This window comes from Zootoca vivipara, chromosome Z2 (assembly GCF_965207765.1).
Source record: "Zootoca vivipara chromosome Z2, rZooViv2.hap1.1, whole genome shotgun sequence".
In the NCBI taxonomy this organism is placed as follows: domain Eukaryota; kingdom Metazoa; phylum Chordata; class Lepidosauria; order Squamata; family Lacertidae; genus Zootoca; species Zootoca vivipara.
Genome location: NC_142585.1, coordinates 22,171,525 through 22,197,996, shown reverse-complemented (window position 1 = coordinate 22,197,996; position 26,472 = coordinate 22,171,525). Strand labels below are relative to the sequence as shown.

The 26,472-nt window shown below is 43.3% G+C and overlaps 1 protein-coding gene across 1 annotated transcript in view; it reads right to left on the bottom strand.

Annotated features, from left to right (window-relative positions):
- Window positions 1-22,384, bottom strand: part of BRWD3 (bromodomain and WD repeat domain containing 3) — a 74,423-nt gene extending 52,039 nt beyond the window's left edge. Inside the window, exons 1-10 of the mRNA XM_035132474.3 lie at window positions 21,948-22,384; window positions 21,793-21,851; window positions 21,577-21,606; window positions 20,646-20,705; window positions 7,161-7,311; window positions 6,620-6,718; window positions 5,145-5,305; window positions 2,968-3,189; window positions 2,540-2,640; window positions 203-273 (exon numbers count right to left, since the gene is read on the bottom strand). Of these exons, the coding sequence (XP_034988365.1) occupies window positions 203-273; window positions 2,540-2,640; window positions 2,968-3,189; window positions 5,145-5,305; window positions 6,620-6,718; window positions 7,161-7,311; window positions 20,646-20,705; window positions 21,577-21,606; window positions 21,793-21,851; window positions 21,948-21,981 (988 nt within the window). The 5' untranslated portion in view covers window positions 21,982-22,384. The remainder of the gene's footprint in view (window positions 1-202; window positions 274-2,539; window positions 2,641-2,967; window positions 3,190-5,144; window positions 5,306-6,619; window positions 6,719-7,160; window positions 7,312-20,645; window positions 20,706-21,576; window positions 21,607-21,792; window positions 21,852-21,947) is intronic.
- Window positions 22,385-26,472: the final 4,088 nt, after the last annotated feature.

Here is a 26,472-nt window from a genome sequence, read left to right as displayed (position 1 = left end):
AATGTCCTAGATCTCAATCATTTCCTAGATATTTTTGTAAACTAATATTGGCTCTGGTTAGAATCTTCCTGAAGTCTGCATTCTCCTGAAAAATTTAGTTGTGTTTTCTGAATCAGTTAGCTCTTTCAAGAACAAGCACCAACAATTTTTTACGGAAAACCATTCCCTACGTGGTTTCTGTTCCTGAAATATATATACATACCAGAGCTGAAAGAAGAACAAGATATCTGAACGCCAGGCCTTGACCTCTCAGCAAATTTGATTGGACGATCCCTGAAATGTAAATATGAAGCACTTTAATTACTGTACCTTAAGTGGTGCAAAGGTTATTATATAAACCTGTTAAGAAAACAATTTATGTTTGTACAATACGCAGTTGCTAGAACTGCAGCAGTCCATAGAGTATGATCATGGCTACTAACATGCTGAGAAAGTGCAAAATAAAAATTGGTAAGGTGTTTTGTAAGGTCTGTGCCCTGTCAAAACTAAACCAAACCTGGATAAAGTTTGTGAATACAGATATATAGAATCAGTTATAGTTTTCCTAAAAAGGGTTGATCTTCTGCTTTTCCCCAAAGGCTATGCATCTACTGGAGCCACTCGACAAAAAGAAAAGCCTCTTTTTAGAAAACTATTTTTAAAAATCCCAGTTCACCTGAATACAAAAATTGGTGTGCTAGAAGTTTCAATGGAGGGGAACCTCAGAACTGCAGGCTAAATGTCTGCCAGCCCTCTCTATCGAGCTATTCTTAATGTTCTTTTACATATGGAGGGGGGAGAAACATCTGACGTGTGGCTGGGATGTAGCCTACTGCATAAAGAGTTACATGTGTACTTCCACCCACTTTGCCTTTGACCACACCCATTTCTTCCTCTGGTGCTGCCCGCTGCCGGCATGTGGGGCCCCCAGAAGATTGCTCAGGAGAGAATGGAGCTTACAGGCTGGAAAAGGTTCCTCACCACTGGTTTAGGAAAAGACCAGTGAGCAAATTATGCCCACAGTACCCATCAGATTACAGTCTACCTCTTCACCCCCACCTGAAACTACAAATGTCTCAGCTGTGGGACAAAATCTCCTGGCTGAGTCAGAAGACTGAGGTTGCAATTTCCTGGGAGTGCTTTTTAGTAGAAATGTATAGAATTGCACTGTTAGGAATACTTTTCACTGTGCTTGTAGGGAGATTCAGCGGCTCTCCCAAAGGACTGAAGATTTCAATGAGGATATACAATGGTATGAATCTACAAAGTTTTGTTAAAACATTTGACTTAGCAAGAATTTAATTCATCTCTTTTCATGGCCATATCAAGCTGCACCCTAGAATTCCATTCTTTTACATAAAATTCTTAAAGTGGGGAGGTTCTGGGAGCTTAATCTGAAGAGACAGCATGGACAGAGCCATGCCAAAGTTCCGGGGGTGATGCTATCCCTGATGGCATTATATAGTCCTGCTTTGCAGTAGTATAAAAATTTAGGCAAAATCAATCAATAGAATAAATCTCTAGGTTGGGAAATATCTCTGCCTCAGCTTCCACTCAGTTTAGGATAGGAACGGAAACTTTTTCCAGCCCAAGGGTCACATTGCCTGAGGGACAACCTTCTAGGGACAGCATGCCAGCATTGAGCAGGTCCAAAGACAGAAGTAGGCAGTGCAACAGGTGTGACTCTTAGCATGGTATAGCAGACTGTATCCCCATCATGCAAAAGTCACAGGGTTTACATACACGCACCTCCATTGAGGCACTCAAGAAGCATCATCACAGCTCAATCTCATATTTGTCAAGCAAAAGCACTCAAGGAGGCCACAGAGCATGGCTGGTGGGGGATGTGACCCCAAGAGTGTCTTGAGAACCAGACAAAAAGGCCAAGAGAGCTGCAACTGTCCCCTGGGTCTGAGGTTGCACATCCCTCATTTAGACCATGTTGAACAAAATAGAACAACAGTTCAGCTCAATGAAAAGGAGCTTCTAGGAAATACAGGATTGCCATAGTTCTGTATTCTCCATCCAAAACATCAAGCCTCAACAGTAATGTGGCCCTTGAGGCCTTTTTTGTGGCCTTTCACAACATCTGACGCCCCCCCCCCCGGCCCTCACACTGGGCTCTGACAGGATCCTAGAGTCCTCCTGCCTCCTTCCCAAAGCCTAGTTAGCACTCTTCCAGCTTTGGGAAGGGGGTGGGAGGGCTCTAGGACCCCACCAGAGCCTTGCACCTCCTTCCCAAAGCCTGGCACCTAGCTTAGCCAGCTTTGGAAAAGCAACGCAAGGGCTGGAGGTGTTACAGATTTTGGGCTCACTTCCACCCAGTGGAACAACAGTGTGCTGCCCGTGTTGAATTACTCTTGCAGCCCACTTGGTAGAAAACTTGGAACAGCCCTGGTTTAGACCCTACAATGCTCTACAGTGACCCAAGGTACATATAGTGACGTTTATAGCACAGCAGAAGCTAAGTCATATTGTGGCAAGCTGACCTAAGAAAATACTGATGTGTCCAAAGGCAGAAAAATTAGCTAAAATAATAAATCTAATGTAATATACGTACTTAAATTTCATTGTATCTGAATGCCATTGCCAGAAGCAGATAGTTCCATCAGCACCTGTAGAAGTGAGGTATCGAGTTGTTCCTTTTCTTGCTGGAGAAAACTAAAGATTTTAGAAAAAGATACTGTAAATTGGTTTTAGGATTCCCCCTCATTCTTCCAGCTTAAAAAAAAACAACAACTTTTTTGCCAGGCATATGAAACACACTCACTTAATAAATATTGTTCTGAACTGCTTTTGGCCACAATAAAGTAAACAAAAAATAATAAAGGCTAATCAATAAAATAGGCCATCACAAAATTGTTTGATGGATGAAACTTTCAAATCATTTGAGGTGGATTTAACATGCATTTGGTCAAGCAAATGTAGTCTTGCATCTCAGTGCTAAACAAAAGCAAAGGAAACAACAACAGTGTTCACCCACTTTACCTGTATAGAGGTTATTGAAGCTGTGTGGCCAAGCAGCACTGCAACTGGTGCACAGGTTCGAAGACACCAGACTCTGACTACTTTGTCACAGCTGCCTGCAGCAAGGAGGGTGTTATCATAACTAACAGCCATGTCAGAAATTTCAGCCGAATGTCCTCGGAGTGTTGAGAGCAAACGTCCATTATCTGTAGCCCAAATTTTCACCAAGCAATCATCCGAACCCTAATGTTTCACACAAAAAACAACATCCAAAGTATAACATGGAGAAGTGCCACTGTTTTCACTATGACCCTAGAGATGTATGTATCCCTTCTTTTTGCTAACTGCCTGAGTGCCATTAGGTTTAGTAGTAGTAGTTTATCCCTGGCCTTCCTCCAAGGAGTGAAAAAGCGTAAACAATTTCCTGCACCCACCCGCCCTTTATCCTCACAACAATCCTGTGAGCACAATAGTGAATGTGTTTTGGTCTTGGATATTTGACACAACTTCATCAATAGCAGGTCAACCCCTGTTGCTTGACCATTTCTTAGCACTGCTGCCGCTGGAAAATTACCTTAATCCAACAATTAAGCATAATTATATTGTATTGCTTATGGTGGTGGCTCATATGGTCATTGCTCAACAATTGAAATCATGTATACAGTAATACTATTTAGAGATAGCATTCAATAATGTCTGGGATATAGCCCTGTCTTAATGTCATACACAACACAGACAAGTGATGAGTGTTGCAGTGAAGAAAGACTGGTTCAAGAGGGTGGATGGGCTATACTGAAGCATAATAATCACATAAAACTGGTAATGATTCTTCTAAGGTAATTTATTTATTTTCTGTGATCTATTCTGAGTCATAAATAAATATTAAATACCTTTATTGGTATCACAGTATAAAACATTTAAAATCACTGGGATAATTTAAAAGACAAGGGTGAAGCTGTTGAAGGTCAAAGGTCACACTGAGTGTCTGAGTCTATACTAATTATTTTACAATCTGCAACTGGGTTCTGTTATGTTTACTCAAAGTTTCTGTTTTGTTTCCTTGAAGTCAATAAAAATTATTTTTAAAAACCAGCCAAGGACCCTGTGATGTTGGACCGAGAGAATGAAATTGACCCAAGGTCCACTAGTGATTATAGGGATTAGAACTCAGAACTCTCTGATGACTTAGTCCATTACTCTAACCACTACAACAGAATGCTTTCATGCCCTGTTTGAGAGTGCCCCAGAGTCGTGTTTTGACTGTTGTGAGAAGCAAAACATATAGCTAGATGGACCTTGAGTCTGGTCCATCCTAACTTGGAGTGCTTCGTGCTGTCCTGCAAAGAAAATGCTAAGGTTGTATGAAGGACTAGCAGCTTGTGTAACATTCCCGTAAGTTATTTTTGAGCTATAAAAGAAAAGTAGCGAACACGAAACCAAGAGCATTACTCAACATTCCTCTTGGAAAAAGTGGGGTTTCTAGATGATTGACTATAAACCAAATATAAAACCTTTTCATTTTCTTTTTGAAGGATACATGCATTCTTTCTTTTCTTTCTTTCTTTTAGTAAAAATCACATAGTCTTCAACTGGTGGGTTGGGAGCCACTGCCACAGAGGTATGGAACCTCCGGACATCAGTTTAATTGGGTCGTCAGGTCTCATCATTTGTCCTAAAGACTACTTCAGCCAAGCCCATTTCAGCCAAATACCCAATACCATATAGATATGACAGCAGGTGTGGGCAGGTAACATCAGGACTTGGATGAAAGAGTGCCTGCAAAGCCCCCTGCACAGGGCTGTTGGTGCTTGGGAAGCATAGTACAGGCATTTTTGCAGAAGTTTTATTTCAAACCACATAGGCAAAAATGGGCCAACAAGTGATTTACGGCTTTACAACTGGACTGCCCCATCCAACTGCCAAGCTTGACCCACAAATGTGTGTGGAGATAAAGATCTAGCCCCCTGGTCAGATCCAGTTCCCCATGTCCAGATCTAAGGTAGATCACAACAGAAGCATTACCTACCACTATACAGATATATGCAAAAATATATGAGGGGTAAATAAGAAATGAAGCCTCAGGTGTGCTTGATTTAAAGGAGGTTCCTAGGTCTAAAAAGAGTATTATGACAGAGCAAAACAAACCAACAAACTAAGTCAAGCAATGTTTTGAAATATTGCAGTTTTCTTCAACTCACTGTGAAAATTCGCCTCCCAGTGCGATCAAAGGCTACACAATACACAGAGGATAGATGCCCAAGAATTCTCTTGTGCATCTTGATGTGCTGGTAGAAGGACGAGGGGAACAAATGGCTGAAACGCCCATATCCAGTTGTTTGCCTGGCACAGATTATATTTACTAAAAGCGAGGGAGAAGGGAAAAACACAGTTATCCCTATGACTTAAATTGCTGTAAATCTACTTATCCACCAATAAAACAGAGGTTCGCATGGCAACCATTAGAGCAGTATCAGGTGTAACAACAGGTCTGGCCTACTTATTGCTAATATTAGTTGAAAACATGTAAGGCCATCTCGGAAGCAGTCAGGGTGGATGCAAGGGGACTACAGAAGCTCCACCCTCCCACTGAAAAGCCCCTACACAGTATAAGGGCTGGTACAATGTGTTGGTATCAGTAGTACAGTATAGGCCTGGCAGTGCCAGATTTATGGTTTGCAGGGCCCTGTGTATGGTCCTCTATATTCTTGTGCTCAAAGGTGATTTCACCAAAACATGCTGGGTATTTCACTATTTTATTAAACATATTTAATGCTATTTTGAACACTGCCTCTCTTTTTTCCACTCTTGCTTATTTTGTTAAGCCTCCTGCTACTGCCATTTAAAACGGTTCCTTTCAAAGTCTCTGTTTTTTTAAAATAAGCATTTTTTTAAACCTAGGCTTCACATTCCATCACTGTTATACACATACATACTCAAAGTTGGGTTTTGAGATTTTTTTCTGTTTATAAACAAAATTTAAAATTATTTATTTTTACTAATGTTTCAGGGTTTTATTTTTGCTCAGTAGAATCATGAAGTGTTATCTACTCCCACCATATGATCTTTAAAAGAGGTCATCTAGATGGTGCTTCAGTGGATACAGTTTGCTCACAATCAGGATTTCATTTACTGCCATATTTTATCATCTACAAATTTCTTCCCAGGGTAGATTTAAAATTAAACAAATTCCCCCAGACAAACATGTCAACAACAGAATGAATAGTCCTGCATTTACAGCAATAGATTAGATCAGGCATCCCCAAACTGTGGCCCTCCAGATGTTTTGGCCTACAACTCCCATGATCCCTAGCTAACAGGACCAGTGGTCGGGGAAGATGGGAATTGTAGTCCAAAACATCTGGAGGGCCGAAGTTTGGGGATGCCTGCACTAGATAGATGTATTTTTGTCTTTTCCATTTTTTTTATAAAACAATTTTTTCTTACAGGCAAAATAAGTGCATATTTTGATGCATTCTACATGTATGATGGCAGGAATTGCTGATGATACTAATAATGTTCTAGCTGGGGAAAAATTACTTGCCCCATTATATTAATGCTCTTTCTATGATGCCATAAACCTAAGTTAACTTTTGGGCTAAAGAAAAATTTCCAACACAAAAAGCCACTCCACAAATAATAAACATGCACTTAAACACTGTAAGTTATTCCTTACCCACATTTGGTGATTTCGAATAGTTTGAAGGTAGTTCAGGGGGCCTTCCTCTGTAGAGAGCTGCAAATGCTGATACTTTCCAAGGTGTGTGCCTACAGTCTGTGTGAATAAGATTCAAAGCTGGTAAAAATCTTGAGTTGAATGCTTGAGCTCTACAACCAATCCTGCTTTGTTTTGCCGGAACTATGGAAGCCGTGACTTCTCTGAGCTTGTTCTCATCCCTCCCTTCTCTGCAAAGCTATTTCTGGGAAATGCTTGTACGTATTCAAAAAGGAAAGAAATTTCAGAAAAAAGCTTTCATGAGATGCAATGTTGCCTGTTTCAACGTTTCATTACTTTCTTTCTGCCTATTTGCCCATTTATTTTCAATGTTAACCAGAAGTGCAATTTATGTAAAAAACACAAAATAACATGTTATTTTTATTGCTTGCTTTATGTATGGTAAGTTTTTTTTATAGAAAGTTAGGCCACTTTCAGGGCCTTTGTAAAATGGTACTAGAGGTTTTAAAATATGACGAAGGAAAAATGCCACATATCTTACCTTTGGCTGACCTTAGTAATGACTGCCGTCCCACTCCCAGCAAAGTCTGCACCCCAAGCACACTCTGTGGGATCTCCTTATCCAATAAAGGTCCAATGCGTTCACAGATTTTGAGAAGATAGTCTGGAGAGATGTGAGCATTGGCTGCCACCTAAATTATTTTTTAAAAAGATAATTAATGTTAGAGCTTTTCTTCTATTTCCCCAACATATCAGCATTTTTCAGTTTATTGAGTGCCAAGCTCCTGTTTCCTGTTTATCTGACTACAAGGTGGAGGGAAATGTCCTCTATCCCACACCTAGCACAGACAGTACCTCAAAATACAATGCAGTAAAAGATGAAAAGAAGCAGCACATCTGCACCAGCAGTGATGTAGGTACAGCCTTTATATTCACTGCAATTGGGGAGGCACTTGTTTCCAAAGTGCCTAACTTCCCAAGACTGTTAGGAATATTTTCATTTAAAAAAATAAGCTAGAAAGCTTAAGAGGAAAAGCACACACAAACAAACAAAAACAAACCCAGAACTGTGCTCAGTTCCTAAACTAATGTGAATAGCAGTCTCCTTTGAACTAGTGCTCTAAACCCCACCATTCTCAGGTGAAGAAGCTGCAAACACAGAGGACATCTTGGAACAGAAGGAGGGTTTGCTCTCAGAATCAGTCTTAAATATCCCTATCTCTTTGGGAGTTCCAGTATCAGAGACGCCTGTGATGCCAGTGCCTCTCTGGCTTGCATTCCTCAGACTCCAAGGAATCTAATTTGGAGGCCACCTAGAACTTTGGCCTCCCTCATGCCTTTTAAGAGTTGAGACTGTTCATGGAGCAAGGAATGTTGCTCAGAGGAAGCTGCAATCCTCTTTAAGGCTGTCTAGGTTTTCTGCTTGTTGGAGCAACATTCAAGCCTGCCCTGTCCAACCACCACTCAGAACTGCCCAACTTGCTTGTTGCCTTTTGAATTTTGATCCCTGCTTTGCCTATTCTTACTTAAATTGAATGACCCTCTGCTTGTCTGCCAACCAACCTTTCATTGACCTGACTTTGCTTCCTAGTTTTAGAACCAGTGCTGGCAGTATGTGGCATATTGTTCCTAGACTCTGTGCCAAGCACAAAGGCCACACTTGGGCAAGAACCCAATTCCACAGCTGGTGCCACTGCCTAGGACACAACACAGTAATTGAGCTAATACAGTAAGCCTGCAACTTATGCACATTAAACTGGTGTACATTCAGGTTTACACACATGGCAATAAATAAATAAATGAATAAAAATAGAAAGGAAACAGAAAGGGGCAGAGTGCTAGGAAAAATGGCATTGGCAATCCCAGCCCCCATTGAACCCAATGGGTTTCAACTACACACAATTCTGGCTTTAGGCACGATCTGCGGAATATAACTACATAAGTTGAAAACTTACCATACAAGATTCTCTGAACGTGCAGCAAGTCCCAATAAAGCATCAACCCTCCTCCCCCAACAAGTCTCCGACAATGTCTATGTCTTGATTCAGGCATTACACCAAACTGCAACTTGTGCTTCCAAATGAATAGGCGAATAGGAATTTGGCATCTGCTTATCTGCTTTCATAGAAATCTGCCTCACACCAGATCAGACCATTTGTCCGTCTAACCCTATGGCCTGGTACACACTTAAAAAGCCATGATTAATAGTTTATCAAGGTCAAAAACCGTGCCAGAGCTCCTCCCCTGGTGATCATAAAACCACAGTTTGTTCTTGGCTTGATTATCATAGTTTCTTGGGGAGAAAGAAACTACAATCCTGCTTCAGATGTAACTACAAGTCAAGGCTTCATGGCTTGTTGCTTCTGTCTGTGCCAGTGGAGAAGCAAAGTGGGAGTACCCTGGCAGCAGGCACAAGCAGTACTGCTCAATCCTGCAAAGCCATTGGCCATGGCTTATCATTATGTGTGAACTAAGTTTCTGACTAGCACTGACTACTTCTTCTTGGGCAGAAATCCTTTCCCAGCTCTGCTACATGAGCTTCTTTTTAACCAGAGTTGACAGAGAGTGAACCCAGAAGCTCGTTAAATTCAAAGTACATGTCACCAAACTTTCACTTTTAATCTGCTCAGAAGTCCCAATTCAATGGTATGATCAACTCCAGAAGATGGAACAATGTTCATAGCTATGATTGGACAATTCAGGTATCAGCTCAAATGATAATTAAACCAAAACAAAATTTGATATTAAATAAATTTATATCAAGGAACCAGCTGGTTGAGAATATCTGAACCATATTTAAAAGATTACAAATGTTCCCCCTATTGCACTGCACACACCAAACTAAATTGCATTTAAATGTCACTGTTAATACTAACCAGGGCTTGAGACAGGTTTTGAAGAAGTGGTATCTGCATATCATTTCACCTGTTTAAAAACTTACTTTTTACCATCCCTAACACCAATAAGTAGCATTTCTGTTCAAGCTGTAAAGTAAATGAAGTTTGGAAAGACAGTATATATAGTGTCTGCCAATAATTATAAACTTTACAGCCCTCAATTTCCCTGCCAGGATACCCTGAGTAGACACAACATAGAGAAAGCCAATCAATCTCTACTACTAAACAGATTTTTTATAACGGTGAATTAAACATTGAGTTACACATATAATTCTTCTCTGTGCAGACAAAATAGAAAAGGGAGTCAATTCTTACTTACAGCTATTTCACATAAAAATGGTTGCTTTTGCCTCTATGTGATCCTTCCTCAGGCAGGGAATTATGTGGGGAAATGTACTTTGCTAAAATATCCATAATTTTGGAAACTCGAAATGCAACAATAAGGGTAATCACACAAGCAGAATGAAACAGGCTTGTTGTAAGAGTCACAGAGCAAATATGCAACTAACATACTACTAACAACAACAACAACAACAATGTAATAATAATAATAATAAATTTCTTATACCCTGCCCATCTGACTGGGTTGCCCCAGTCCAGTCCAGAGAAAAAACAACAACAGCAAGAACACCAAACATTAAAAACTTCCTAAAACAGAGCTACCTTCAGATGTCTACCCAAAATTATATAGTTGTTTAACTCTTTGAAATCTTCTGAGGACATTCCACAGGGCAGGTGTGACAACTGAAAGTGGCTTCTGATGTTTCCCTGTAGCTTCACTTCTCACACTGAACCGACAGACAGAAGGCCCTTGGAGCTGGAACTCAGTGTCTGGGCTGAATAATGGGGATGGAGATGCTCCTTCAAGTACAGGCAACGGCCAATTTATGCACGGCCAATAGCTGCGTGATCCCACACAAGTGCATGGTGCCAAACCCAATGTGACCCTAAAATGTCACTAAAAGAGCGGAACGGGGAAAGCAATGGGTTGGGGTAGAACGCTTTACACGGGCCCTGCAAGCACAAGCAGGGCTCCATGCAAAACATGTACAGTGGTGCCTCGCTTAACGAATGCCCTGCTTAACGAAATTTCCGCTTAACGAAAGGATTTTTCGAGCGGAGCTTGTCTCGCTAGACGAATGCGTTTTACGAAAAATTCGTCTAGCGAATCGCGGTTTCCCATAGGAATGCATTGAAATTCAATTAATGCGTTCCTATGGGCAAAAAAAAAGTCGAAAAAAATTCAGTACATTCCTATGGGATTCGCTAGACGAATTTTTCGCTATAAGAAAAGACCCATGGAACAAATTAATTTCGTCTAGCGAGGCACCACTGTAGTCCTGTACTCCTTTGAGCACATGAAAACCAGTAGAAAATATTACCATGATATGCAGAATTTAAAATAAGGGTTTTTTATTTTTAAAAAAATGGTCTTAAGTACAAACATAAAACCTAAGCTGACAATAATATTTGTATATTTATTTACTGTAATCTCAGTCCACGTTAACATTTGCACATTGCAGAAATACTACAAAAGACGCTACTTAGTGTTTCTTATTAAAAAAAAAGACAATATTGTCATAGACATCTTGCAGTTGGGGGAGAGGAGGGATGTACCACTCCCTGTTTATCTGTTTGCTTTGTAACACAAAAAACCTCAATAATTTTTTTTACAAAGACAATATTGTGGGCTTTCTTTTGCTTCTCAGGACATGGGATGACCACAATGTCTAATTTACAGATTAATTTGCAAAGGGTCTCTATGCATAGAGGACACCAGAGGCCCTTGCAATATACAAGTGTTGTACTTTTTCCCACGTACACATATGGCTGCCAATTTTTATTAGGAGTATTTTGGGGAATACTGCAAAAGGAAAAGGAAAACATGTCCTCCACCCATGATGCTGAGTTGCCTGGCTCTTGATGTTGGGGATCCTGCAGGCCCACCTTCTCCACAACACAAATACACATTTGAAATCGATGGTAGTAGTTAAACTGAAGACTCAACGCAACTGAGTTGCCTGCATTCTAAAAAAGTTAGCTGATCATCTTCCAAACACAAGGAAACATTCTGAACATAAGTAGTTTCCAACTATCTCATTCTGAAATCATGTTTCCCTCCCTTGCTCATATTAACAGTTGTACCTTGGTTTTTGAACAATATAGTTCTCAAAAGTTTGGGCTCCTGAACACTGCAAACCCAGAAGTGACTGTTCCAGATTGCGAACTATTTTTGGAAGCCGAACAGCTTCCGCTTGACTGCAGGAGCTTCCTGCAACCAATCAGAAGCCATGCTTTGGTTTTCGAACGTTTTGGAAGTCGAACGGACTTCCAGAACAGTTTCCGTTTGACTTCCAAGGTACAACTGTATTAGGAACATTTGGATATTCTCTTCACACAAATTAAAATACATTGCGTAATCAAATTTTGCATTTTAATGTTATTCCAAAATCTAACATTTATAGCTTTTTAAAATTCATATAAAATGAGGGTTCTCATAATTCTCAAAAGATTATGTAATTTAGCAGTGAAGTTTCTTACTATTTATTGTTAATTCACCAAAGAACTAATGGTGGCATACATACGGTAGGTCTCCCATTTTTCCCTTCACAACACCCCTATGAGCTTAGGGTGAGAGAGTGCTGCTTGCCCAGGAAGGAATTTAAACCAACTAAGTAAGGAGGCAGTGAGAGATTTTACTTTCTTGGGTTCCATGATCACTGCAGATGGTGAAAGCAGTCACGAAATTAAAAGGCGCCTGCTTCTTGGGAGAAAAGCAGTGACAAACCTAGACAGCATCTTAAAAAGCAGAGACATCACCTTGCTGACAAAGGTCCGTATAGTAGTTTGGTTAGTATAGTATGGTTTTCCCATTAGTGATGTATGGAAGTGAGAGCTGGACCACAAAGAAGTCTGATCGCCGAAGAATTGATGCTTTTGAAATATGGTGCTAGAGGAGACTCTTGAGAGTCCCATGGACTGCAACAGCAGCAAACCTATCCATTCTGAAGCAAACCAGCCCTGAGTGCTCACTGGAAGGAGTGGCTCCAATACTTTGGCCACCTCATGAGAAGAGAATACTCCCTGGAAAAGACCCTGATGTTGGGAATAATAATAATAATAATAATTTATTATTTATACCCCGCCCATCTGGCCGGGTTCCCCCAGCCTCTCTGGGCAGCTTCCAACAAAACAGAAATTCTAAAATACAGATGGAGGGCACAAGGAGAAGGGGACGACAGAGGACGAGATGGTTGGACAGTGTTCTCGAAGCCACCAACATGCGTCTGACCAAACTGTGGGAGGCAGTGGAAGACAGGAGTGCCTGGCATGCTCTGGTCCATGGAATCACAAAGAGTCGGACACGACTAAACAACAACAACAAGTCAGAAATGGAGAACCCTTTTCAGTCTGAGGGCTGCATTTCTTCCTGGGCAACCTTCTGGGAACCACATGCCAGTGGTGGGCAGGTTCACAGGCAAAAGTGGGTGCAGCAATGAATAGAAGCTAAATTCTACACACACTCCTCCATATCCTCCATCCAGGCAAGTAAAAGTCATCATCGTTCAAGGCAAAACCACTCGAGGAGGATGTGAAGCAGGGCCCGTGATGGATGTGGCCTGAGGATAGCCCCAAGAGCCAGACAAAGAGGACTAGAGGGCTGCATTTGGCCCAAAGGCCTGAGGTTCTCAACCCCTGGTCTAAGGCAGACATTCTCTAGCAACTTTGCCATACCAGCTCTCTTGCAGACAAGGGAGAGGGCAGGGATAACAGATTTAGAAAAGCAACTTGCCTAAGGTTACCAAGTGAATCCTGCGGCTAAGGTAAAATTTGAACTACACACTTCACAACTTACAAACTGCATTAAACCAGATCTCAGTAAGTATCTAGCAATTTATATCCCACCTTCCCAATCGTAACAAATGCCCAAAGTAGCTTATACCATGTTCCTTAAAATCCAAAAGCTACATAAAAAGCTACAGTAAATAAGGAACAGCAGTAAAGCCCAGGGCTCAGTGGGCACATTTACACCAAATCTTGGATTAATAGCAAGCAGTGGACAGCTGCTCACAGCCCCTTTCTTGTGCCCAGATGAGAAGACCCCATTCTCGGCCTGACTGATGTGATCCAAAAGAAAGCAGAGCACTACGTTTGGTACCAGCTTGGCTGCAGGAGTTGCCAGAAGGAGGTTATAAGGCACCATCCAAGCATGTGTGTGCAGGATTTACTGCTTTTCTTCTCCCAAGGTTTAGGTTCAGATTTTCCTTCTCCTAGATGGGCTACTTTCCCAGATTGACAAGCCCCATCTGCCCCTCACTTCTGTCTACAGCATGTGCAGAAACCATCTTCTTGATCATTGGACTTACTATTGGTCCCATCCACTCAATCTGCCACAGCCTGTCTTTGCATACAAGCGAAGTCCCTAATTCACCAAAGGTTTGAGAGACCCATTGGCTACCCTCACCTGGTTTAGCTAGTCAGTCGAAGCAGTTTCCCAGGTGTAGCCAGTTTTGCATGCTGACAGCTTCTAGGAACCACAGGTGAGAGCTGAGTGCAGGGTGGAGACCAAATGTGGACAAACTACCCTGCAAGAAGCACAAAGTGTTCCCCACCAGAGGTACTACTTCACATAAGATCATTATTGTATAATAAAAAACATCAGAGCACTAGCCCATTCCTTAAAAACAGTGGGTTCCCAAGGATTTCTTTAACTTTTAAAGCTACAATGTAAATTTGTGACTCATGGCAATATTTTTTAAAAAAATAAATGCTGCTTGTTAAGTAACAGCCACAGCGAAACACATTCAAATCAAAGGCTGGGAAAATACTACATAGTAGCACCGTTTTCGAAGAAAGATTTTTATGCAGGTAAAAATGATTTCCAGTTGTGAAAAACAACAACAATAATTCCCCAGAGCACTAAAGCTGACAGATTCCTTACCTAAGGTATTTCTTTTATCTTGTTGATTTTTATTGGCATATCTGAATTGACATATTCACAAGGAGAGATAATTTGCACACACACAAAATGCAAAAAAAATCCTCTTTTTAAAGAACCATCTACACAGATATAACACTGATACCTGAACAAATAAAATTATCTGGCATAGAAATAACTTTTTTGATTTTTCAATACCTGGCCTGAAAAACAATATAACGTTCAAAGGGATAGAATAAAATAGCTCTATCAGTACACATTTGTGTGTGTGCTCTAGGCTTGCCATACGCCCAGAAAATTCCAGACATGTATGGAAATTGGATGCCTAAAATGGCATCTGGGGGAATATTTTTCCAGGCTTTTTCCCCAGGGTGTTTTTGTGGGGCGCATGGCGAGGGCTCCAGCTGCCCATGGTGCCACTGCTGTTGCCACTGGCCACTGCCTGCTTCGCTTGCCCATGCATGGCCACCCTGTTGGAGAACCGCTTCTCCGAGATACGGGTGGCATGCTAGGTAGCAGTGGTGCTTCAGCATGTGGTGGCGGTGCAGTGTCCTAAGCGCGGCAGGCTCTTGCTGCGGCCACAGTGCCAGCACCTGGCATGCCTTTCCTAGGCAAGCTTTTCCAAGCCTGCCTGCCCAGCCACAAGGTGCGAGCACTCCTGCCCGATGGTTCCCACCATTTCCTGCAGGTAAAAGAGGAAACGTGGGCTCGTGTGTGTGTGTGTGAAAGAGAGAGAGAGAGTGCTATACAATTGCAGCTCTTTTGGCGTTTTTCTAAAAAGAGCTCAATAATTTTAGGGGTGTCCAGGTTTATACTTTTTGAAATATGAGAAGCCTAGTATGCTCTCTCCCCCCCCACACACACACACAGGTTAAGCTAGATCAGGGATAGCCGACATGGTACTTTCCGGAAATTTTGGATTAAAAACTGTTAGCCCAAGTCATCATGGCTGATGGTTAGGCATCATGGGAATTATAAGTCGAAAACATCTGGAGGTCACCATGTTGACCACCCGTGAAGCTAGATGAGCAGTAGATAATCCTACCCCCAACATTCTAAAAAGCAGGAGAGATGTAGATTTCTACTGCCAAAGGAACACCTGTGTTCTACTATTCAATAAGAAGGTTGTTTGTCTAGCTAAGTGTCACATGTCTATGCACCAGGCATGCAAGTTACTCCCCTCAGAAAGTTCAGTGCTCCCTACTTCACAAATAAGGACTTAAGATGAACCCTGCTGCACCAGGGAGAGTGTTGTTGTGCCAGGTCCTGGTTGCAAGCTCCCCACAGGGATTTAGTTGTCCACTAAAAGAACAGGAAGTTTGACTAGATGGGTCTATGGCCTGATCCATCAGAGCTCTTCTTATGTTCCTATCAGGCCAAAGGTCCGTCAAGTCCACCACACTGCTTGGTACATTGATCAACCTGATCCATCTAGGAAGCTCACAAATTGGAGAATGAAGCAAATAATGGCATACACACACCCAATTCAATCAACTGGTATTCAGAATCATACTGCCTCTGAAGCTCCAAGTTTGTTTCATCTGTGTTGGCTACAAACGATTAATCTATCTGTCAAAAAGCTATCAAAGCCCTTTTAAAGATAATTTAAGATAGTGGCCATAATAATATTTTATGACAGGGAATCCCATATATTAATTACATCAGTGTAACCTATACAAGTGATCCCTCTTTTTTATTATTATTCTTTTGTCCTGATGGAATTGTCATAGATAACTGCCTAGGTGGCCAGTTGCAGAATGGGACAGGCAGGAGAATAAAAACCAAATTAACCAAGGTCAGAACAAAAGATAGCTGGATTCTGGTGGCTCAGTAAATTTAATGCAGTGCTGCAAATCAATAGTTACCTTAACCATTTGCAAAGTGAACAACTAAATAGTGCAATTTGTTTTCACCCTTGGTATGAAACCCTGAAAGGGTAGACCAGAGGACAATTAATCGGTAAATAAAAAGCCACTTGATTCTAGCAAACAGGTATGATTGGAGAGACATTTGGAGTCCTGGGTATGTCAAGATAAGGAAGAAACAAAACAGTGAAGCTGCTTTGTTTTGTAAAAACAGCTGCCAGTAAAGAGAATGGGGACAATATCCATGCATCTTAAACAGGATTTGTTGTTATGCTATTCTGTAGTTCATAAGCAGAACCCAGGGGTCCCACCTTGAATAAAATATTGGGGATCCCAAGTAAGCCCTGCCCCCACATACTGGTAATCAAATGATGCAGTGCATGGACACCATCTGAATGACAATGCCTATTAATTTTTTTTTGAGGTGGCTAGGAGTTGGCTCCTATGGCAGAACCCCATCACCACTAATAGCTTGGGGGCAGCTTTGCCTCTAGTCTTCTGAACTAGAGGAAAAGCTGAAACCATTCAAGTTTTACTCAAAGTAGACCCACTGAAATTAGAGGACCTAGGTTTGTCACGTTCATTAATTTTAATAAGTCTACTCTGAGCAGGGCTCACATAGCTGGACTTTACCACTGTCTGGCCTTTCTGGCACTTGTAGCTAATGAATTATATGACAACATGACCATCTAGACTTTTTGCTATAATTTACATATTATTAAGATACATACACTCTTTATCTGCATTATGAAGGAAATAATATTAACCTCCCTTACCTGGTGCCTGAAAAAACAACTGAGACAATGTATGCATGTAAAACATTTTTCGCACTGGAAATGTGCTACAAAAATATTTAATCCATGATTGTATCTGCACTTGCTCTGCGGTCTTCCTCCAGAGGTACCTTTGGTCTCTTTTCAGGGCAAGTTACCCTGTTTCTCATATTTTAAGACATACCCATAAAATAAGCCATAGCAGGATTTTTAAGCATTCAAGGAATATAAGCCATACCCCGAAAATAAGACATAGTGATAGGCACAGCAGCAATGCTGGCCGCGGCAGGAGGAGGAGGAGGAAAAAAATAAGACATCCCTTGAAAATAAGCCATAGTGTGTTTTTTTGAGGAAAAAATAAATATAAGACGTGTCTTATAATATGAGAAACACGGTAATTATTTCAGCCTTGTTTGTCTTCTGCTGGTCTGTGAGAATTATATTTTATCTTGCTGTTTTGATTTTATTTACAAAATTGCCTTTTATTACACATTTTAAATTTAGATCACTACTTGGAGAGGGGCTTCAGTCTGAAAAGCAGTTGAGACTTATTAGATCATGCACATTGTATTGTTATTGTGCTTCTTTGCATAAATACTCCAGACTACACTAGCAGGAAACTAGTTTAATTCTCAAATGGCAATGTATTAGGGGCTTTATCTAAAGCAAGAGCATCTGCTCCAGTTTAGTTACAAAAAAGTAATAGTAGCTCAGTGAAAAGCATCTGCTTGCCTGCAGAAGGTCTCTTGTTCAATCGTTGCATCTCCAGGCAGGGCTGATAATGTTCCCTGTCTGAAATCCTGGAGAGTCACCAACAGCCATTGTAGACATTGTAGAGCATGATGAATCAATTGTCTAAGGGTATAAAGCAGCTAACTAGGATCCCAAGTATGAAAATGACTATGCTGATGCTGTGCTTGTTTTCCAAAATAACACTATTTACCCTAAGGCTCAAGGCCAGTTCTGACACTATCCTTTGCATCTTCAGAATAGGTCATGAGTAGTTTGGTAGATGCCTTTTAAGTAGAACTGCAGATTTAGAAGAATCATATCTAGTCAGTCAGTCTAGTCTTCCAGTATGCATGGAATCCAGTACTAGCTTTGCATGGTAAGTCACAAAGACATGCCATGTAAAATAGGTATCACAAGTACTGGTAGCAATTACTATAGTATTTGCTTGTGTAAATATACCAGCCAGTTATTAACAACAATACTCCTATGTAAGTACTGTATATTCCTGTGTATAAGACTACTTTTTAACCCAGGAAAATCTTCTCAAAAGTCAGGGGTCGTCTTATACGCTGGGTCGTATTTCTTATACGGCGAGTATATCCCAAACTTTATAGTTTAACTGGAAAGGTTGGGGGGGTCGTCTTATATGCCAGAATATACCTATAAAGCTTGATCATTCACTCACAATCAAAGGTTTCCTGAAATGAATGTTAGAAATATTTAAGTACCTTGAAAAGTCACAGAGAAGACTTAAGAGCAATTAATTAATCTGTGATCTCCTGAAATTCACTTTATTCCCAGTCATAAGATCAGCAAAAGAAGAAGAAATGCAACTTCTTGCTTATAAGAAATTACAAATCTCCTGCCACACAATTCTTTACATGGTTTTGCATCAGTTGTTTTTCATATTCTAATTGTACTGGCTTGTTTCTGTTTTGCCTCTGCTGGTTTAATTTTCCTGCTGGCGTTAAAAAGACAGCGGGTCGGGGAAGAAGCTTGACCTCAAATGGTGGAAAAATTAAACTGGGCGAGGACAGAAGGGTCGATTCAAACCAACTAAATCATATTCTAAAGTTTCATCTTGCCTGCTTACATGAGTTTTTCTCTCATACCTAATTTCAAAAGCCACACTCAGCAACCTGGAAATATGGAGAAATGTTTATATTACCCAGTGAGATAAAATGTGTTGCTAAAGACCAGCAGCCCATCCTTATTAGCTTCCAAAAAATAAAGTGTTAGGTATAGGTTAAGAACTAAGGCAAGGATGAGGAACCCGTATCACCCCAGGTGTTGTTAGAATAAAACTCCCATTATTCCTGATCACTGGCCATGCAAGTGGACCGTTCCCCATACATGAACTAAGGGATGGAATTAGCCCCAGTAAGCAGCTTCAGATAATCATTTATAATATATTACAATCTGAAGTGAAGAAGTACCCACTAAACAGTTGAACATGCCCAGTGGCCAATATCAGGGGTCCTCAAAATGTCATAGGTAGACAGTGGTCAATGAGTTTCATTCCGCTAGTCCACAATATGGCCGCATTAAATATGCATATTTTATTGCTTCCTTTTTCCTTATATTTTATTGTACTGCAATATGAATTCTATGGAATGTAAATTGTAATAAAAGAATACAATCTATAAGAAGCAAAAAAGCAATAAAAATAACATCATACAGCATCTAGCACAGTGCATTAGTACAAGGCTAAAAGCAAAAGGAGCAAAATTTTCAGAACTACAAATTTTCTGCAAAAAAAAAACAACCTATGGAATCAAGGTGACAGAAGACACATCAGTAGTGTTTAGACCAGAGGTGTAACAATAGTCTTCCTTTCCTCAGATGCCTCTAAATTAAACAGGAGTATCAGACATAAGAGAATAATTCAAAAAAAGTACTGAGCAATTACACTAACTGTGCTACAGTACCAGCAGAAGCAACCATACAATGTTGACTTTAACATCATATCCCATATAATGATCGGCACACACAGCAACTAGCATACTCCAGCATTTGACTGCATAGCCCATTTTAGAATCAAAACCAGAAGTGTATTCTAAAAATATGTAATATTTTATACTCTGTAAATCAGTTCGCACTAATACACTTCTCACAACTCATAACTTGATGTGCCACATTATCATCTCACCAGCACAAATTGTTAAAATGAAATGAATCCAAGGTTTGCTCAAGGATTGCCTTCCAATAAACTTTCAGCCCATCTCCCTCTTTACATTCCCTTTTTAGTCAGCAAGAATTACCATTCCTTTATTTCTCAAGCAAATATGAATGTTTCCCATGTTTAAAGCAATGTACTTCCATACTGATCTTCACCATTCATAAGCAAAACTTAACATAAAATGACTCACTTTATAATTTGATTACATTCTACATTTTGATCTAAAGTATAAAATAAATATCTGTATCAGCAAATGCTCTGTTTCTACATAATATGGCTATGCAGTGAGAGTAGTATTTTTCTTTCAAATGCTGCAAAAAAAACACCCCTCTTCAGTTCCTATCTTTAAAGCTGCAACCAATCAGCAAGCAACTCTCATTTGCAAACAAGGAACTCCAGCTTGGTAGGTGAAGAATCATTGGCCTGGGCTTTGTACGTGCCCTCAGATAACCCTCCCCGTTCAGATTCACACAAAAATTAAACCAGGAATCACTTCCCAAGTGACTAATATTAACATTACTTTTCCTTTCTCCCTCAGCTGGAGTAGAAAAGAAGGGGAAAGGCAATAACTCTGTCATATATTCCATAGCTGAAACAACCCCTACCCCCACCTGCAAGTTTAAAAGCCAGCCTTCACTCACCAAATCCTCAAAACTTCTTCGATGCTCTTTGCCTTGCCAATCCAGGCGCCTTGGGATCAACTGAGTGGGGCAGGGAAGGGGGTGCAAGGAAGAAATACAGGTCTTGCAATTAAAAGCGTGTGCGAAATGGAGAAAACAAATGATTCCCTTATCTCCCAACAACTCCCCCACTGATTCTTACAGCTGCATGCCATGTCACTTACACTCAGCAGATGGGTGTAAAGAAAAAAACTTCTGAAGATAAAGGAAAATAGGTTTACATGTAAAAGCTGTCCTACTTAGTGGTGGGAGAGCCCTTTACATTTCATGCAGCTTCTCCTTTGTTGGCCTGGAACAGTTCTTCAGAAAAGAAAGCCTATCTGGCCCTTCCACAAAGCCACTACTAGCTCCTTGACCAAAATATACCCACTCTCTCACTCATTTGCCACCCCAGGGTGTCCCATAAGCAAGCACTACAGGGGGAAATAATGCTCCTTTCCTGAGCAGATAAAAACTGCATGTCCTGTGTTGTCACATTTGGGAGGGGAGGGGGGGTAAGAAAGCAGCATTGATTACTATCACAATCCCTCTTTCCTTCTTTCTTTCTTTCTTTCTTTTTAAGAGCCAAATGAAAGGTCACCAAAAGCAAGCACGGTTTCTTTTTTAATTTGAGACAGCTGCTCCGTGAATAAATATAATTTAAAAACAAAATAAAGAGGGGGTGGAGACGGAGGCTTCGTTGCAAAGGTGTGCAATTAATACCTATCCCAACAAGTTCTTCATTGATAGCAAGATTTGTGGGAAGGGGTTAAGAACCAAGAGGGCATTTGCACAGCTACTGAAGTGAGGATAAGGGTCAAGAGGAGGCATATATTAATTCGGAATTAATTAATCCCACAGACACACACTCTCTCCCAAAAAACCCCACTCAGACCACATGCTGGGACATTACCTGGTGTTCTTCCAGCTCCTCCACCAGCACCTGAGGAAAAAGACATACAGATACACACACAAAGAGGTGAGGGGAGGCAATAGAGGTCCCTTCCCCACAACCCCGACTTACAAAAACACCAGCCCCATTCTAGAATAAGGCCGCCGCCGCCACCGCCCCCATACCGGCCACCACCACCACCAACCACGCTAGGTTTTGCCCACAAACGCTTCACACCTGAGCAGATTGCTTGCACGGTCCGGACTGGAGAAAGCGGGCAATCAGGTAGTACAGCTCTGAGGAGGAAGAGAAGAAGAAGCCAGGTTAAAGCAGGGTGAGGGAAGCCCAAGGAGGCAGCCTCCGCCTCAGCCCCCGCGGCACCCGAGACTCACCGGCTTCCAGCTGGGTCGGGGCGGCCTCCGCCATCCCTCCTCTTTCCTCAGAAGAAGGCCCGTCAGGAAGGAGCGCCGGGGGAGAAGGGAAAGGCGCCGGGGGCGCCGCCGTCGCTACCGCTGGTGGGGATGGTCTCTGTCCCAGGAAAGGGCGGACGGGCGAGCTGCCTGCCTGCCTGCCTGCGGAGCGGCTCCTGTTACGACCGCCCGGAACAGCCCCAGCGGCGGGGTATATATGCTGCCGCTGCTGCTGCCGCACGCCGCCTCATTAGCGCCTCGCCTGCTCCATGGAGCCCCCGCCGCGGAGGAGGGACCGAGCCCGTGCCGGCGCTCAGACGGGCTGCTCGCCTGAAGGGGAATGGAGGAGGACGGAGAGAGGGGAGAGACAGCGGCGGCTCCGTAATTACGGGTTGGGGGGCGGGGGGAGGGAGAGAGAGAGAGAGAGAAGGGAAGCAGGCAGGAAGGCTGTTCCGTAGCCGAGGGAGCCTCCGGCCGCGTGGGGGCGGTGGAACGGGCTGGCCTGTGGGAGGCGGCCGAGGCGGCGGTCGGAAGAGGCAGGGAAGGCGGAAAAGGGGACTTGGGCCTAGCGGAGCCTGAGGCCTGCGCGCCCCGAGGGCATTGGGCGGCCCCCAGATTCCGCCCCTCGGCTTCCGCGGCTTGATCTTTGCCCCAGATTGGGAAGAGGTGGCCATGGTCGTCGGCACATTCAGAAATGTGGGCTGCTTGCTTGCTGCGTTTAATTTGTTGATTTTTTTTCCATATACAAAATAAAATAAAAGATTATTATTTAAAACCCCATCCATTGTTGTTGCTTTCAGGAGTGCAGGGATGCGTTTCCGAGCTCCCGATCCTCCTGCCCCACAATTATCCTAACGCAGGTTGTAGGTAGGCTGAAAGCCTCTTGAGGTAGGTTAGGGCAGGCATCCCCAAACTTCGGCCCTCTAGATTTTTGGACTACAATTCCCATCTTCCCCGACCACTGATCCTGTTAGCTAGGGATCATGGGAGTTGTAGGCCAAAACATCTGGAGGGCCGCAGTTTGGGGATGCCTGGGTTAGGGTAAAAGAAAGAGCCCAGTAAGCGTCGTGGTGGAATGGGGGTTTGAACTTGGACGCCCCCCCCCCCATTCGGTCTAGGCAGGGCATGTATGGTGGTGGTGTCAGCGATGTGAAGATCACTTGTCAGAGCTGTTGACGTTTCATGCAAGGGAGTTTAAAAACTAGGTGTAAAGGTAAAATGGATGGTTCAGCCCAGTTAAAGGCGACTATGGGGTTGCGGCTCTCATCTCACTTTCAGGCTGAGGGAGCTGGTGTTTGTCCACAGACAGCTTTTTGGGTCATGTGGCCAGCATGCCTAAACCGCTTCTGGCACAACAGAACACCATGACAGAAACCAGAGTGCATGGGAACACTGTTTACCTTCCCGCACAACAGTACCTATCTACTTGCACTGGCATGCTTTCGAACTGCTAGTGGCAGGAGCTGGGACAGAGGAATGGGAGCTCACCCCGTCGCGGAGATTCGAACCACCAACCTTCCAATCAGCAAGCCCAAGAGGCTCAGTGGTTTAGACCAGTGGTCCTCAACCTTGGGCCTCCAGATGTTTTGAGACTACAATTCCCATCATCCCTGACCACTGGTCCTACTAGCTAGGGATCATGGGAGTTGTAGGCCAAAAACATCTAGAGGCCCAAGGTTGAGGACCACTGGTTTAGACCACAGCGCCAACACACTATGTTGTTGGCATCCATCTACCGGTATCTCTAGAGACAATGGGAGTGCTACAGTGGTACCTCAGGTTAAGTACCCAATCTGTTCCAGGGTGCCGTTCACACCCTGAAAAGTACTTAACCTGAGCAGCGCTTTAGTGCATGCGCAAAGCGCCAATAGAGCACTTCTGTGCATGTGCGCACGGCGGAACCGGGAAGTAAACACTTCTGGGTCCACTGAGTATGCAACCTGAAAGTACGCAACCTGCAGCGTACACAACCCAAGGTATGACTGTACTGTTAGTAGCAATGTTAGTAGCATTGAAGCAACCTCTTCAAGGCGCAAGCCTGGGCAGTGTGTGTGGACGTCCTGGGCTGCCCAGATGACAAGACACACCCTCGGCCTCGCTGATGTGGTTCAAAAGAAAGACCAGTATGTTTGGCACCAGTTTGGCAGCAGGAGCCTTAGGGACTCCACGTATGTGTAGGTAGGGCTTACTCCTTAGCCTTTTCTCCAAAAGATGTCACACGAGGCAGCAGAGGTTTAGGATCAGAGTTTTCCTTCTCCAAGATGCATGGGCGTAGCCAGGATTTTTGTTAGAGGGACATAACCTCAGATTTGTAATGATTTTTATTGTTTTGGGGAGCAGTTCCCCTCCCCCTCGGCTATGCCCATGCCTAGATGGGCTACCTTCCCAGTTGACAGGCCCCATCTGTCGCTCACTACAGCACATGCAGAAACCACCTTGTTGACAGTCCACTCAATCCACCAGAGCCTGTCTTCACATGCAGGGGAAGTCCCTAACCAAGGGTTTGAGAGCTATTGGCTACCCTCACCTGCCTTAGCCAGCCAGTCAAAGCAGTTTCCTGGGATGTAGAAGAAGAGAAGTTTGGATTTGATATCCCGCTTTATTACTACCCGAAGGAGTCTCAAAGCGGCTAACATTCTCCTTTTCCTTCCTCTCATAACAAACACTCTGTGAGGTGAGTGGGGCTGAGAGATTTCAGAGAAGTGTGACTAGCCCAAGGTCACCCAGCAGCTGCATGTGGAGGAGCGGAGACACGAACCCAAACCCGGTTCCCCAGATTACGAGTCTCCCGCTCTTAACCATTATACCACACTGTAGTCACTGTTGCATGCTGACAGCATTTAGGAGCCATGGGTGAGAGCTGAGTACAGGGGCGTAGTCGGGATCAAAATTAGGCGGGGCAAGGGGCAGGGCCAAGGCATGGGGGAGGGGCCACAGTGGAGCAAGGAAAGCCATGGTCGTTCAGGGGCGAGGGGGCGCCAGGATCAGCCCAAAATCGGGATGTTCCGACCCCCTCCTCCCCCTTCGCGATCGGCAGGGGCAAGGGGGCGCCAAGATCAGCCCGAAATCGGGCTGTTTTGATCCCCTCCTCCCCCTCCACGATTGCCGGGGCGGGTGGAGGGAAAGCTGGCTTTCCCTCCACCCGCCCCACAGCCAGCAAGGGAGAAGGGAGACATCCCTTCTAGCCGGCTGGCTGTGGGGCGGGTGGAGGGAAAGCCCCAGAGCCTCGCAAACCGTTTGGCTGGCTTTCCCTCCACCCGCCCCACAGCCAGCCAGCTAGAATGGACGTCTCCCTTCTCCCTGGCTGGCTGTGGGGCGGGCGGATGGAAAGCCAGCCAAACACTTTGTGCGGCTCTGGGGCTTTCCCTCCACCCGCCCCACAGCCAGCCAGGGAGAAGGGAGACCGCACCGGGCAGCGGGGCAGGCTGGCCAGCGGCCCTGCTTCTAGGGGGGGCAACTGCCCCCCCTGCCTATGCCCATGGGTGAGTACACACTGGGGACCAAAGGTGGGCAAACTACCCCAGAAGGAACACAATGTGTCCACCACCAGAGATATCACCCACCCTATACTATAGGCATTGTACAATTGAGATATGAGTGGGCTTTATTTTGGGAAATACTGGTTCCTGTGTATGCATTGGGTTTGTATGTGTGTCTGCTCATGCACAAATAAATGATATTGGGTAGGCAGTTAGGCCCCGTGCTTAAGAAATGTTCTAATTTCAAGCAGAAGGGTGGTTTTGTTGCCTTTTGAGGGGTCTGTTATGAATATTCAGAGAACATGGCTGTTTCTTCATGGCAAAAATTCTGAAGCGGGGTTTCTTAGCTTTCCATTTCTAGATATATTTTTGGTGCAGTAGTTGCTAATATATTATTCTAAGAGCAAATGAGGATGGGAGGTGCTGTCTTGATTGAAGTATACTCTTGCGAATTGGGGGGGGGCATGGGCATAGCAGGGATTTTTGTTAGAGGGGCAGAAGCTCAAATTTGTATTGTTTTTTATTGATATTGATTGATTTGTGGGGCAGCTGCCCCTTCTTGGTTATGCCCATGGGATGGGGTGTTACGTCTGAATACCTGGGCACTCCTAATTCCTGGATCAGCCAGGCCTGATCCTGGGAGATCAGCCAGTAACAAAGACAAGGGGAAGATAATGGGCCATTAAAAAAGACAAATGGGAGGGGCCCATCCCTCAACCCAGAATTCACTGAAGACAAAAGACAGTTTTGAAGTAGAGTTTCAAGCATTGAGATTAGGACTGGAATTTTTGCATGATGTGAGCTGAGTAGGGGTTGGGGCGAGAGGTAAAGTGGGAGTCTGTAAAACACAACAAGTTGGAGAGGGAGAGTCAGAGCCATGGCTGAGGTCAGTTTGAAGCCAAGGTTGCAGCTATGGGAAAAGCAGGACCTTCTTATTTGTTCTTTGCTTCTAATTTTCCCCACCCATTCCTTTATTTTGAATATTTTCTTCTTTCGCTTCTTTTTCACTTTCCTTCTTTAAATTTGAA